This window comes from Microtus oregoni, unplaced genomic scaffold (genome assembly GCF_018167655.1).
Source record: "Microtus oregoni isolate MIOR12 unplaced genomic scaffold, Mior012 000009F_ref0000495, whole genome shotgun sequence".
NCBI lineage: Eukaryota > Metazoa > Chordata > Mammalia > Rodentia > Cricetidae > Microtus > Microtus oregoni.
The window spans coordinates 39877443-39893466 of record NW_024543068.1 but is presented as its reverse complement, the minus strand read 5'-3'; the positions used below and the strand labels follow the sequence as shown (position 1 = coordinate 39893466).

Sequence of the window (16024 nt, the reverse complement as noted above, 5' to 3'; positions counted from 1 at the left end):
TCTGTACACCTTCATTGTCCTTTTTATCTCTTCAACAGTTTTTAGAATTGAAAGTCTAAGACATAAATCATATCCTCATTTCGAGTTCACACGGCAGCAACAATCAAACAATGAAACTTTACGGGAGAATTTTTTGTAGCATTTGAATGAAACATGTGTTCTCCTTGCTGATACTAAACTCAGAGTAATGAGCTCAGTCAGTTTTGAGAGTTACATGCAAGTCAACCCGGAAGAGTCAAATGGAGATAAAATGGCTTGCTAAAATGTGTGGGAGTTGGGCAGGTCAGAGTGAGTCAAAATAAGGCAAGCTTTAGTGGCACACCGTGGTTCTGGGGAGACTTTTGGAGGTGGTGGTTTCTCTTAGTCACACGTGCATCTCTGTGATGCGCTTTAGACAGCTTGTTAAGGGCAAACGTTTATTTCTGAACCATTTTGCATTGTTCTAGTCCATGACCTCTAACCCTGTCTTTTCATTCAATAACAGGATACTGCGTTATTACCGAATGTAAGTCCCCAGGCAAGCCTCTTACTTCATGGCTAGAACCTAAAACTGAGTGAAGAAAAGGCCATGGTCTCACAGACCTTTTCAGCCATTGCCCCAGTGACTAAAACCACAAGGCGCAGGTCCTTGTGGGACATTCCAAAATTAGGCCATAGCAAGATACCATCACACTGACCTTTAAAAAGTTTAAATGCTGGAGCCGCCAAGGTGAATCTAGAAGGGGAAGGAGGCTGTAGCGCTTGGGTATGGCAGTCCACATAGCCTACACCCAGATCATGGTGTAAAGAAGATCTCCCTTAGAAATATATGGAGAGCACAGCATATAGGCTTTGTGACTTCTGAGAAGTAGAAAATAAGGAAAGGAAGAAACTTAGGAGCCAGTTGTGGGTCTGAAACTCGGGGAAGGCATGGAGCTGTAATGGGGTTATCTCAGCGTGGGTAGAAGAGTTAGCTACTCATGCAGGACGGGGAGGGGCTTGGCATTCCAAAGATCAGGTGGAAGTTCTAAGTCGAGACGGATGGGTTAAGAGTTTGGGCTAAGATGAGAGCTGAAGATGGAGAACTGGAGGCCATTAGGAAGCAGGTAAAATTTAAAGCCACGGGCTAAAATTGGCCTGAAGAAGGGTACAGTGGCTACAGAATAAAATTGTCCCTTTGCACCTCATTTTCCCATTGATGCTTTTAATAGTTTTAATCATCAATTTCAGTGCCATGGTGTGTCTTCAATCCTATACAAAGCTAATCAGTATTGATGCAGTGAGTTTGTCAGCAATATGAAAATTAAAATTTGAATTCTGTTTCCAAATGTCAGCCCCTTCTTGCTGTACCCACTAATATTCTTTCCTGTGGAGGACAAGCATTAGGAGGGAAGCAGCTGGCAAGCAAGGCTTCGTGATATTGGAGGCTAGAGTCTGAGCAAGTCTTCATTTAAGCATGTGAAGCTGTTTAATGATTTACATATTTCTAATGAGCCTTGGACACATGGTTGTTCTACTAAAGGAATGCATTAATAGAAACACGTCCATCCCCGCCCAACTGAAAGAGATGCAATAAAGAGATTGGCCAACAGGCCCTCCTAACACAAAGCTTAGGTTTCTTAGGAGCTGGGAATAAAGTTGGTAGCGTGAAGGACACCAGTCTGCATCTGTCTGTGTGCTTTCATCCCTGGGTTTCTGCTGTGTCTTGATCGTCTTCGTCTCAGTTTCCTTATCGAAAGTGTGGGTTGTGTGAGAGACGTTTTCCTGCTTTGAAAGCTGTCCATGTGGGGATCACTGTATAGAATATGATGCGTTAATGGACGACAAAGTCAATGCCATCTTCAGAATTTCGGAATGTTTGTTTGAGATGACGTAGAATTAAACTTTTAGTAGAAATTGCTTTGGGGATAACAATTTTTGAGTAGGCTGCTATTTGGAGGAAAAGTATGGTCTTCACGTCCTAGGAAAGAATAATCTAGAAGCCTGAACCTGCTTACTCATCAGTTGTGTGAAATAAATGTTTTAATTTACTCATTTTCAAACATTTTAATAAAAACAATACATGTTTATTATGCAGACAGTGTTCGGGGCTGTCAGATGTCCACAAATGTGTCACTCACTCCTCTTGGTTACCTAATGTTCACACAGAATCATTTCTGCTGTGGTCCGACTCCTGGAACAGACTCCTTGTGGGATAAATATTCTAGAGACTGTTGACAGTAACTCATTCCAGAAAGATGAATGATAGGGGCTTCCCGCTGGGGATTGTTCTTCTCACTTTGTGTGCCTAAAGTTGGGCTGTGCCTCCAGGAACAGCCTTTTCAAACATGGTTCCTTCTGTTGGCGCAGCCTCTTGAGCTGCCCTGGCTTTGGGAAGACTCAAACCCATCTGCTTGTCCGCTGTCCTCTACTCATCCTTCTCCAGTAGCAGGATGGTGACTCTGGCCATGCTTCGCTTCCATTTTTAATCTATTCTGCTTTTTAAAAAATCTATGTGCCTGGTTTTGTCAGTCAGTGTATTTCTAGGATGCAGAGCGACATTCCTCACTGAGACTCTCCTACAGTTGTGACATTCGGCAGTGCAGGGTTCTAACACTTAGTAGACATGAACTGACCAGCATTGTTGCTTTCATTATCTAAGAGGCACAGAGCACACGGGTGAAGGAAGATGGCATCTGTAAACCTATGTGGGAAGAAAGGGTCTGGATACAGAATTTCAGCTTCTTTCAGGGCACTGTTCTCTGTTTTTTTTTTTTTTTCAAAGCTGGCTTGACCTTAGCTTCTTTGAGTAGGCACATCTCAGTTTCACTGAGTTTGTAATATCTCCTTCCAGTTATCTGGGTCATGTGACCAGATGGCTCTAGGGTTTAGGTAGCATGTTTGATATGCCTGCACAGTGATCAACAAAGATAGCAGTTGAGTTGGTTGAATAAGTGAGTTATTACGATCATAATACTTTGTTTCATTCCAGATACCATGATGCAGGTTTACCATAGTATAGTGAGCACAGGATGTTGTTATTGTCATTGTAGATTCAGAGACGTTCACTGTCTGTTTGGCAAAGTTTGAATTTGCATAGGTGTCTGTCTAGTTTCATAGCTATGGATCCTAAACATTATGTAGACATGTCTTCTAGAAAACGGGCAAATGTGGGCAGCCCCAGAGTTCAGGAAGGAGACAAGAGCAAGGACAGAGAGAGGACCTCATCTCGTAGCTTCCCTTTGGTCTGACTCAAGGGAGTCTGCAGCACTAGGTCTTTCTTCGGATGCTTTTCAGTTACCCTGTTAGACTCTTTTGTTTGTTTATTTTGCATTCAACTTATGATCATGTAAAGCTTGTTGGCAGTCAGGAGTCAGTATGAAAGGTGGAAACACTTCCTGTAGTGTGGAGGAGCTTCTGGCTGGGACCACCTGCTGGGAGGGTCTGATGGGAAACGGAATCCATCCATGATAAATCCATCCGTACTCTTTTCCAGTAGAGTCCCCCTTCCAGTAGTTTCCCCAGGAGAGCTCCCTTTTACAGTAGTCACCCTTTCCAAGATTGGTGCTTAAGAACCCTGTTCTAGAACATGCTAAGTGGAAGTTTGAACACGAATGGCAACAAGGAGCTGGCCTTTCATTCCTGTCTAGATTTAGACCTTTGCCCCCAACCCTGTCACCTAGAATCTGTCTCTTTATGTCTTCAGCAGTTTGAAGCTAAGGCCTCTCTGTGAGCTCATACCAGATGAGTCTCTTTTGCGAGTGTTCCAAAGGTCTGAAGCTGAGTTCTCCTAGCTAGGTCTTATCAAATGATAAGGCTCCTCCCTGTTCTGGCACCTGGACTTCCTGTTGCATCCCTTCTCCAGCCTCTGTTCCATCTTACCTATGTATTTCCTCAAGGGTAGGACTGGAGCTTGGCACACTACTACTAAGAACAAAACGTTCATCGAGTAAACAAATTATTTTTGATAGAAGTTATATTAATTAACTCAGGATTAGAGGTGATGGATTATCAGGATGAAACCTTATCAATGTAACTGCGAGAAACTTTAAAGCACTGCAGAAACATGGAAGTCTTAAAGATCATATTAACAGACTCACTTTGAATAAAAGTTTCTCAGTTTATACCTGGATTCATGAAAGTCTGTGGCCCTTCAGTAACTTTGGCACCTAGTCAGATAATTCGTTATTATAAGGTGGCATTCACCATGTTTTTGATATGGGAAAGCTCAGAGCTAGGCAACTTCACAAGTATTTCTTTTAATTTTCATGTTGCTGAGTAAATACCTTCTATTATTCCAATTTTTGCATGGGACGCCGAGCCGCTCAGAGGTAACTTGCCAAATGCCACATATGAACCAAACTCCTAACCTCATTGCCTAGTGTAGCATGTTAATGTGTTAGGGAGCCTCTTCTGAGACACTTCCTTTTTTGTCTTAGAGAAGCAGCACACTCCGTGTCATTACACGTGATGCTATGGATGGCGCTATCAGAACTTAATGGGTAAACATTTTTTGTTTAGCATGATTGACACAACTTCCTGGCATAGAGGAATGAGAGGGAGCAAATTCCTACGGTAGAAAGACTGTTGTTACCCCCCCTCCCCCCCAAACTCTTGGAGTTAAATAGGAAACATGAACAGCATTGCTATTTAGAATAGTAACTCAATAGAACAAGGACAAAGAAGATCATAGGTAGTTTTTAAATGAACATCTCATGTGATAATCATAACCTCTGCAGGCCAGATATCTGAAGAGAAAATATCCTCCAGGAGAATGGCCAAGAGTCACTGTTACCTTCAGATATTAAAGGTGGTAGTAAATTCTAGATGTATGTCTAGATGTATCTTAAAACACCACCGTCTTTCGATTGTGTTGATCTGTGGTAGATTATATTGCCTGATATACGTAAATAACCATCACCACCGTCACCCAAATGTACTACCAATCCAGATCCGAGCTGTGTGCATTATAATAGGATCTCTCAGGCATGCGATGGAACAGCCTAATTGGGAAGATTAATATGAAATGACGTAGGCTGGTCTGCTATAGAGGTCCACACCATCATCCTCAAATAACAAGGGAAAAAGAAACAAATACGTTCCTGTATCTTAACTCCGAGAATTGCCAGCATTTAGGAGGCACAGGCAGGGAATAAAACCCCTTGAAACAGTTGCAGGATCTGATGCGTTCCGGTCGCTCCCACATACTGGTGGAACCTCATCCAGGTGAGCCTTGTGGTCTTTGCCTCCATTTCTAACATTCCCGCAGCAAAGGAGGCAGTTTTGTACCAGGAAAGTGTCTACTCTGGTAGACCAGTAGCAGTACAAGGGCCCCAAAGGATATGTTCATAGCGGTCTCTTACTTCTGATTTTCTGCCTCTAATTTCAAGTTTCCTTGCTTTTGTGGTTTCTAAACCTGCCGTTTATATGGTTCCAATATTTTTAGAGGGTCGAATATCTTACTTATCACTGAGAACCAGGGGCCAGTTAGTTAAGGTTCCAGTTGAACGTGAAATGCGACTTCCTAAGCTTGTCATGCATCAAACTGTTATGGCTGGCAATTGTTTAAAAAAAATTCATTTTGTTATGAACTAGCCTGTTTTCAACTGGGCTGTTCAGAGATGGATTGCTTTCTGGAGTTTTTGACAGGTGTAATTGTTAAGGCGTCATCTGTTCTTGTTTGCACAAAATACATTTTAGCTAACTGTAGGACTTGCCCGCTAATCTTTCTCACATCATTCCATTCTTTGCTCGCCACTAGACAAATCCCCTGTTATTTGACCAGATGGTGGAAAATCCATTCTCATGATAAGTTGCTTCTAGTTTGCATTTAGATTACCTGCAAAAATGGAACAATTTACTACTCTGCCTCTAACCATCTCTTTCCTCCCTTTTCCCTTAGTTTGACTTCTTGTAACTAATTATTTAAATTCTGCCCTGTGAGTTAGAATTAGTCATAGCCTACACGTTCCACATGTATGTAAATGCACTCGAGTCCTCCCCCCCAGCTGTATGATGAGTCCATCCAGACAGCAGTGACATGAAGGGAAGGGCTGCTTGATGGGCAGGCGCTGTGGTTCATCATAGTTCCGCGATTGAAAGGCGTATTTGAACTTTTTACTGGTAGCGTTTAACCTTTAAAAACAAAATCCAGGTGAAGAAAATGAACTCAAAAAGCCTTTGGTTAGTAATGATCTGTTGTAGCCAGAAAGGGGAAACACTGAGTGTTAAGTGAACGGCGCCGCGGGGCTTTGTTCCCTGCAGACATTTTGTCGGTTGGTTTTTTACACCTGATGGTTTCCTCGATGGTATGGGGCAGGTAGACCCAACCTTTATTTTAACCCCGGCTGTCATTAGAGGGGTTGGTGAAGGGGATGGTCCATTTTATTCATTTTGTATTTTTGTCTCTTTATGACATACCTTTCCAAGATGGTTTACAGAAAGGCCGAGAATCAGGACTGTTCTTGGTAAATGCTCCTTAGTTCCTCATTTAGTTCAGAGCAAACAGCAAAAGAGCAGCATTAAAACAAGAAGACCCCGAATAGAAATGCGGAGGAGTTCAGTGTGGTCTCACACCATATATGTTTTTTTTTTTTTTAAATTTGTGATTTATATCATCTGATGTCGCTGCTTCCAAACTCTTCTCAGAATGTGTTTTCGTAAACTTAATGGCTAAAACAAATTCATCAGGGCAACCCTGTAACTGCATCTTGGAAACCAGCTCGCTCTTCACGTTGAGCTGTTTATGTTTCCTGCTTTCCCAGATCAGCTTTACAATGAAATAGCACACGGGTTAATGAAAACCTCTGGAATTCCAGTGATAGTTAATGAGTACATTTATGCCAGAAGTTGAGTGCAATAATCAAATGGGGCTTAAAAATCACTTTAAACAAGGGGCAAATGATTAATTATAAATAGAACTGTTGGCCGACTAAATTTAATAAGAGATTTGGGGCCAGACTGATTATAACACAGACAATATGTTAAATAATATCAGAGGAAAGCATATAAATACAGCTCCAGGATAGAACTGAACTTTTTATAAAGTGCTGTCCCCAGGTATATTGGACTTTATGAAATAGTAAGTAAACTTAATGACGTTAGAAACACACAGAAATTAGAAAAGGCTCGTCTGAGGTTTTAAGAAATAAGGACAGACTGCATGATTTAATTACTATTGAAGGGGATTGTGTGGTGTGTGTGTGAGCATGTGAGTGTGTGTATGGTGTGTATGAATTGTATGCATGTGTGTGTGGTGTGTTTTGTGTGTGCACATGTGTGTGAGTGTATGTGTCGTGTGTGTGAGTGCATATGTGTGAATGTGTGTGCATGTGTGTGTGTGGTGTGTGTGCGCACACATGTATCTACGTGTGTGTGTTTTATATTCCTGAAGATTAGATATTCTGTTACTTTCGGTTCGAGTTATTAGAGCAAACTGCTTGGTACTCTTACTGATATTTTGTATTGATTAAATTCCATGACTTCCCACTAACATAAAACAAGATAGGTTTCTTATTTCCTTTCCTCCTGAATGAAGAGATTTTCACTAAAAGGAAATGGTCAGAAAATGCCTTTCAGCATTTTTATGTTTGTATAAGGCAGGGAGTGAATTTATATGCTTAAGTGATACAAAGAAAAACTGTGTAAGCCCCCTCATTCCCCGTTGCCTTAACTGCCAGGAAGCCTGGAGCCGCTGTAATCAGCTCATCTCAGGTGCCTGTTAAGGTCTAACCCTCGCTCCCGATGGCCTTGCCTGTGTTTTCATCCCTAATTGGGTTCAGTCCCGTGAGCTGTATTACATCCCTTTAGAAGCCAGTAGTGTACACACGCTGTAGAAATTGAATAAAGCTGAAAAACATATTAACCCAACTATGGTTTTATAGCTAATTTACAGTTGCCTCCTCTCGTAATGCATGATTGGATTAATGACAATTCTGTAACGAAAACACTAATGACATTTGCTGGTTCTTTGTTTTTTTATAACATGTCCTTTAGACAATATTCATAGGGACTGTAGAGTGGGTTCAACTTCAGGCCTATGTCCTGCTTTAGACAATATTCATAGGGACTGTAGAGTGGGTTCAACTTCAGGCCTATGTCCTGCTTTAGAAACTATTCATAGGGACTGTAGAGTGGGTTCAACTTCAGGCCTATGTCCTGCTTTTCATCTGCTTCTGTGACTGTGAGATGAAGAGTGAAATTGTTCCCATGAAGAACTGCAATACTTACTTTGCTCTGGCTGCAGCTCTCTGAGGTGGGAATTCATATGCTATCGTTCACGTGCCCAGTACAGTTCTGAGTAGAGCCCAAAGGGTAAAGAGCAAAAATGGTTCCATTTCAGCACACTTGTTAGCCTGCATTCTGCTTGACTGTAGAGAATCTCTAGTCATGTCTATCTGTTTTTGATGCCTCTACAGAATAACTGCGCAGCATCCCCTGCCCAACCAATCAGAATGTAGGAAAATCTACAGATATGACGGAATCTACTGTGAATCTACCTACCAGAAGTATGTTGAAATCTTTGTGAGTCTGCCTTCTGGCTCGTGCATCAGTGCTTGTGGTTGCCAGTATTCAAATAATATATTTGTGTTGAAGCCTTATTTTTATTGAATTGATTTGGGGTGGGGGGAAGCCAAATCAAACAGAATGAAATGAAAACAAAAAAATTACCTCAAAAATCGAGGAAGGGGGAGAAGTCTATTATTTTGAAATTATGGTCGAAAAGGTTATTTTTTAAGTAGTTGTATTAAAGCTCTTAGGTAAGCCTTTTTATATTGCAGTAAACAAGTACTTATGTGCAAGAAAATCTCGGCAAAATACATGGCACAGGTGCTACGCATCTTAGGGATTTGAAAGGTGTGTTACGTATAAATTAGCTGTCACTTTTTTTCAATCCTGTAATGGAATGATGAGTTGTAATTTGCATAATCCTTTAAGAAGTCAAATTATACTGTCATGTAGCAGACTTAACATGCTAGCTAAGATTTCAGAGCTTTGCAGCTAATTACTATGTACCTTACAGGACAGTTAAATTGAAGTTGAGTCCTCTGTCTTTGCTGCCTTTTGCTCTGTCCATTACTTAACGGCATCCGCACTTTGGGTGACGCCGTCCAGGTAGACGCAGGAGGCAGCCCGTGGTCGCTATGGATGAAGTAAACAGGCTGCTGTGGGGAGGAAGTGGCATTTGAACATAGCAGAATCTGATTTCTGTGGCTTTGGCTCAGAAGGAAGTTGTGTTCTGTTTTTTTTTGTTGTTGTTGTTGTTTTTTTTTTTGTTCTCCCCCTGAAATGGTACAGCAAAGAGTCTTCTGAAAATGAATAAAAATATATGCTTTTAAAAAGCAATTATGGAATATTGGTTGAAGAGAGATTAACATCAGTTTTCTCTGTAGAAAGTGTAAAGTAACGTTCACATGGTTGCTCGGAAGGCATTAGTCCCGGCATGCTTTGCAAATATACGGTGCCGGGATTTTGTCTTTGTACTGTTTTGGAGAAGAATGTCAGTTTTGGAAAGAATAAAGCTCCCTCCCTAAAATTTCCGAGTACAAGTTGGTGAGCTTCGCTCCCACCCATTCCTCCACCTGGTGGTGGAGCATCTTCTTTCATGGTGTCCATGTTTAAGACAATTGGGAAATGCTGGAGGCTGGGAAGGCCGGGAACTGACACACAGTGGGTCCCTTGCCTTTGTAACTTCAAACAGTGTTTGATGATGACTGCATGGGTCCATATTTACCATTCTTCATCTCTGGCTTTATTTATTGATTGAATCGGTGTAACCACAGTGAAATATTATTTTCCATTCTGTGCCTCCTCCCCACGATTACTTGAGTCTTGTGGCTAGGCTTCTGTAGTTTGTTGGTGAGGCATAGTACTCTTGCCGTATGTGGATATTTCGAAGAAGCCTTTTGTTGTATAGGAAGCAGTCCTTCAAGGACGTACTAAAGCACCAATTGATTGTTGACCCTTCAAATAATGGTGCCCAGCAGTCAGCTATTGTTCATTTGTAATTAAGCCTGCTTCCCTTGTCTGAAATCGCCATCTGCTTCGAGGCAGAGGCTGGTCAGTGACTGAGGAGCACCGTGGGCCGTGCGTGATTTAGTTTATGGTAAGGCCTCTCCTTTCACCCTAGGAATCATCTCCGGGGACTTTTGTTGTTGTTGTTGTTGTTTTGAGAGCCGTTGTTATCTGCCGGCGAGGTAGATGCAGTAGGAGCACAGCTGTGACGGCTGGGGATAGTCACTTGGGGGATATTCATAACAAGGAAATATTGGCAAATAAATGATGAAGAAGGGGAGGAAATCCCCATGATGTTCAACCGAGGCTCTGTCACTGAGATGATTAATGGGGGTGCGGAGTGAGGATGCTTAACTGTATTGTCTGGTAACGTGGTAACGGGAGTGTGCATACCACGGCACCTGTAGAGAGCGTGCTGCGTGTGCGCGTGCTGATGGGGAGTGACTGGATTCAGACCTTATTTTCCGGGGTGTTTACCTCACCTCTTTAGCATCTCTGGCTCTTAGGAAGCTGGCGTCAGTGTATGTTACAGAGACTACGTCTATTTGATCTATTTCCTAACAGTATTTACATAGCTCGGCTCTTCCGCTGTTTTGTAGGAACCATGGCATCTTTCAGTGCAGTGAGGGAATGTTACCAGGAGTAGGGAAATGGCGATCACTCGGATCTGCTTCCTAGGCAGACAAGGACCCAAAACCTTGTTGAGCAAAGGGCTAGACTTTCCTTTGTGGTAGGGAAAGACAAGTTTCTAAAGAACCCATTGTTAGTTCTGGTGAAGGAGTAGCTGTCTTGGAAGACTGTCTAGCTTTTAGTGTCAAGTGTTTACCACCCTGATTTGATTGGCATGAATTATCCACTTGCTTCGAGGCATCATTTAGCAACTATAATTCTTGGATATGTGGGAAAATTCCTTTGCCTGCTTGGACCTTTATAATTACTGCCAGGCATGGTAACCGCTCAGGCAGATGATGTAGAATCCTGTCTTCAGTGAGTCTGTTGTCTGTGCTGTTGAATTTTCTTGAACCCAAAGAGAAGGGGTGGGTTCAATGTAGTGATAAGGTGAGCGAGAAGAGAATGTTTTCATGCATTGTAAGCCAGCAAGTGTTTATGTGTTGGCGCTTCTGTCTTGCTTCTACCCCCAGCGTGCCTTGACTCAGCTGCACATGTATGTGCTGAATGGGTCGCAAGGGAGAATGCGTCTACTAATGCATTTCCCATCCCCCAAAGAACAAGAAATACTGTCGTACAGGACCAGGTAGATAACTGTAAATAGAACTCATGGGCCTGGATCATTCTACATCCAGGGTACAGTAGATTGGAGAGGCCTCAGGCTATCCCATCTGTCTATCCTATTCCGGGGTGTGGGGTCCACTTGCATCCACCTCTTTCCATGGGATGGATGACCCCTTATTAGACAGGTGGGATTGGAGAAAGTATTGGCACCACACCAACTGGAAAATGCTGCAGACCGTGCCCTCCGCAGGTTGCTCAGCCCTCACCAGCATGGCATTACTCAGAACCCTTCCGGCATTAGCCTGTGGTTCTTTATTGATTGTGACTTTCTATTGTATTTAGATTTTACTTGGGAGTTTTCCAATGGCTAGGCCATTTCAATAATATTAAAAAGATTAAGCAAATATAGCCATAAAGCCTGTGATTAACTGCTTCTGCAGCTCTATTTATTATTGAAAATACCTACTATTTTTAACTGCCTTAATGGATTTCAATAATATGCCTTCATTTTAGCAAACTCATTTATAAATTACTGGATTTGATTGAATTTGTGCCAGTGTTCTTTCAAAATTAAGACAGGGCTTAATCTTCATCTTTAAAATGTAAAAGTAAAAGCAATGTAGACAATCAGAGAAGGGAAAATGACAGTTTTTATTTGTTTATCTGTGAGGAGTTGGGAGAGAAAGACTATGGTAAAATGTATCGTATGAATTTCTTAAAAAGCCAGTAAATTCAAAAAATGTAAAGTAAAATAAGGAATTAAAAAGATATATGAAAATCGATATTACATTAAATTTATTTATGTATTGCGTGTGTTGGAGGAGCATGCCACAGCACAATTGTGGAAGTCAGGCTGACAGCTATGGCAGCTGCTACGTCTTCCATCCTGTGGGTCTTCAGGTGTGGTGGCGAGGGCCTCCACCCGCTGGACCAACTCACAGGGCCTTGTTTTGGGTTTCAATGAGAACAGGAAAATATGTGGCTTATGAAACAATCACCAACAAGAGAAGGCACTGTGGTAATGATCCTATAGGTATCAAGATTATTTGAGCCAGGTATGGAGGCACACGCTTGCGCTTCCATCACTAGAGAAACTAAGGCAGGAAGATTATGCATTACAGGCTAACTTGAGCTGTACAGCTTGATCCTATTACAGAGGGTAGAAGCTGGGAATGAGGAGATGGTTCAGCCATTAATTCATCTGATACTCAAGCCCGAGGGCCTAACCAGCACCCATATAAAGAGAGAGGTGTGGTGTCATGGGATGTGTGTGTGTGTGTGTGTGTGTGTGTGTGTGTGTGTAACCTCAGGCTGGGGTGGGAGGAGGTGAAGACAGATGGATCTCTGGAACACACTGGCTAGTTAGTCTAGCTAACCAATGATCTCTAGGTCAAGGGAGAAACTGTGCCTTCAAAGACAAGGTGGAGAGCAATAGGGAAAGTTATCAGATGTCCACCTCTGGCCCCCATATGTCAAAAGTGTGTGTATGTGTGTGTGTGTAGTTCAGTGGCAGACTGATCACCTAGCATATACAAAACCCTGATCTGATCTCTAGCATTGAAAAAAAACATAGTAGTAGCAGTAGATTAACTAAGTTGGACTGAGACATAGGCGCTCCAGAGGTTAAGTTACAATTCACCCTAGAGTTGGCCCTGTTGCTGAGGGATTTGCAATAAAGTAGGATATCCTTTAGACCGTGTTCAAGAATAGTCATTGCCCCCGCACTAGAAAGCCCGAGTCTGCAGGGATTGCCATCCATCACCAACCTTGCCTGAAGGCCTGTGCTGCATTGCAGCAGGTCCTGAAAGACTCCTGTGAAATGCAAAGGTCCCATCTGGAGGACCTTGGCTCAGAAGTGCAGTTAACAGTGAGTGCCCCATTGCGAATGTGTTTGCATCAGCCTTGAACTTCTGTTGCCTAGAGCAAGAGGGTTATGGAAGAGTAGAAGGTGTGTTTTCTAACTTTCTACTTTGTCCCAGCCCCTCTCCCTTCTTGAGGAGTTTCACTTCGCTTGTCTATCTGCTTAGGACTTCAAAAGACTGTCCTGTCTCTTCCGCAGCGAGTTACTCTCTGCACACCTCATGGCAGACCCAGTGTTAACTTGTGATACTCCTGTCCTCAGAACTCTGCATTAAAAACGTTGTCTATTTAGTAGGTATGGGGAGGGCACATGTGCCATGATGCACTTGAGGAGCCAGAGACAGTTCTCTCCTCCTATCATGTGGTTCTCTGTGACTCCAGCTCAGGTCCCAGGCTTGGGTGGTAAATTCCCGTTACCGCCCAAGCTGTCTAACCAGGACTCTATTTCACAGTGAGTAAATCTAAAGAAGCGAATTTTTCTTCTCCAAAACGACAAACCTAGAATGCAGGTGTTCTAACCAGTACTGTGTTATGCCTGGTCTTGGCCAAGAAGTATTGTGTCTGGAAATGGGAAGAAATTGACAGAGCCCATGAAGAGAAGAAAGGGCCCACAGTCATATAGGCTGTGTTGTGGCTGGGTCTTCACTACTGTCACGTGCCAGTCCAGAGAAGGAGTACAAAGTGTATGTGCCTCACCAGCTGCTGGCAGGAGTCGGTCAACTTGTGCTGAGGGGGTGGCCCAGTCTTTAGCTTGATTGATTGGTTGTTGCTATATGATCTTTCCCCTTATGTTACACTAACATATGCCAGTTATGTTTGAAGCAGAGCCTAGCAGAGAATCAAAACGAGTTAGAAATAGAGAATGGATTTGTTCAGAGCCCCCTAGAATGTACATGTTAGACACTGACATTTGTAGCCAGGGTGCTCCAAGGCCCCACCTCGGGGAGAGGTGCCTTTGGTGGTGCTTTGGGGTGAAAGGCAGGCATTCTAGGTGTGGCAGTTACACGGTTCACAAAGCAGCCGTGGGAGGGCAGACGAAGGGTAGAAGGCGTTGAGGCTGTTGAAGAAGGAGGAGCTGAAGACTTGGAGGAGCACAGGGGCAGAAGCGTGGCATGGTGTGAGGAACTAGACAGAGGGGAGGTTGGAAGGAGGCCGACAAGGGGTCCGCAGCTTCATCTGCTTGGGGCTTTGAAGCTTATTTAGCATGCTTTGAAAAAAAGTCCGTGAAATTCTACTGGTGTTGGTTTCAAGTAGTTTTGACCCGCAAGCATCATGGAGAATGAAATCAGTTCAGAACCTCCCCTGAGCGGACAGCTTCTCCTGCCTAAGGAGTCCTGTGCGAACCTTTCTGTCCTGGACCATTTATAATTTAAGGTGTTCACATACCAGAGAATAAAACATGGAAGGAACGGCAATGAGATTTAGAATGAAGGTATATTAATTGCCTTCACTGGAGTGTATATTTTCATTATGGGAGAACCGACGACTTGCATTTTAAAGAATAATTCGTTAGGGACACAGCTGCAGGATATAGAACCCTGCAAACTCGAGAGCGGAAAGTAGAGATCATGGCCTGAAGGGAGGAATGGCACTCCAGCGAGCTGCTTAAAGACCCTGTTGACTGCTCAGAGTCACATCACCAACCAGCAGTCCCAGAGACCGGCAGCTAGACCAGCATGCCTGCATTCGGACTTGAACCGTAACTGGGAATTTATAATTTTGTGTGAACTACGGTTGTAGTAAGCTGTGTTCACCATCACATCGGCCTTTCCTGTGGGGTGGGCACATCTTTTAGTGACTCTTTGGGCTTAGCTCAGAGTGCAGAGAATTGCATTCCTTCTGTCATTAGGAGCTGCTCATCTTGCGATCATGAGCACATGTGGTAGGTAGCACTTAGTCACTGCTGCAGGTGGCTGAACATGGATCTGGTTTGATTCTTGCCCCACAGTCATCTAGTGAATCTTCCTTTTCCCTGTACTTTTTCCTTTTCTCTTGGAATAATTCTTTATAAACAGAGAAGCAATGTGCTTTGGTCCCGCAGCAGGTAAGAGAAGAGATGCCGTCACTGCTGTTTGTATCTGTAAGACTCAAAGATAGCGGCCTCTAGTAAGCTGGAGTCTGCCCGTGCTGTTCTTAGTATCATTGCTTTTATCTGCTTGTCCTCTTTGTAGGCATCTATCCATGGGCATTTGTGGGTATGTTCTTGTGCACGAACCCCCAAATAGATCAGCTGGGAAGTTTCTGGAGCCAACTTTTCAGGGGAAGCTAGAGGCTATGCGGTGAGCTTCTACATGGAGCTACCTTCAGCAGAGATTTTTTTCTGCTAGGACAGAGATGCTTTTTCTGGTGTAGCTTCTGTCTATATTTTGAAATTTTGGGGGGACCTTTAGATTCCTCTTGCAAGGAGCAGACAGAGATAAACTGATTAGTGAGAAGATTTACAGCAGCAGAAAAAAAGTTGCTTTATCAGCTCAGTATCATTTTTATCTAGAGATAGGACAGTGTTGAAATATGGAAATCATGCAAGTAAGAGGCTGAGCAGGATGCTAGACGGGTGTGGCGGGCAGGTCTAGGGACGCTCACCCTTTTAGGATCCAGATACACACGCGTAGGAGAAGCAGCTGCTGAGGTATGAGACAGGGTTGTACTCCTGCAGGGACCCATTCTCCCGCCTGCCAGCTCTTTGTCACTATGGTCTAGTTTCCCGAAGAGAGAAAATTCTGCGTATCGTGTGTTGAGACAATTATGTCTGGTTCTCCAAGCAAGGAGAGGGCCAGGTGCTCTGAGGGTCAGGGCTCACACCGTCAGGTGAAGAAGGTTGCTTTGGTAGCTTTCCACGGGCAAATCGGAGATCTCTGTGAAGTCCATGGCACTGTTGTAGAATATTATTTTAAGGTGTGTTATTTTTGTTTATGCACTGGAACATTTGTTTAACAATGCAAATATGTGTTTGGTTAAG

At 43.1% G+C, this 16024-nt stretch overlaps 1 protein-coding gene across 7 annotated transcripts in view; it reads left to right on the top strand.

The window, feature by feature from the left end:
* Npas3 (neuronal PAS domain protein 3) overlaps positions 1-16024 on the top strand; it is an 812903-nt gene that overhangs the window by 98761 nt on the left and 698118 nt on the right. For all 7 annotated transcript variants that reach the window (XM_041658773.1, XM_041658772.1, XM_041658771.1 and 4 more), the window contains exon 2: positions 8376-8465. In XM_041658773.1, coding sequence (XP_041514707.1) covers positions 8376-8465 — 90 coding nt within the window. The remainder of the gene's footprint in view (positions 1-8375; positions 8466-16024) is intronic.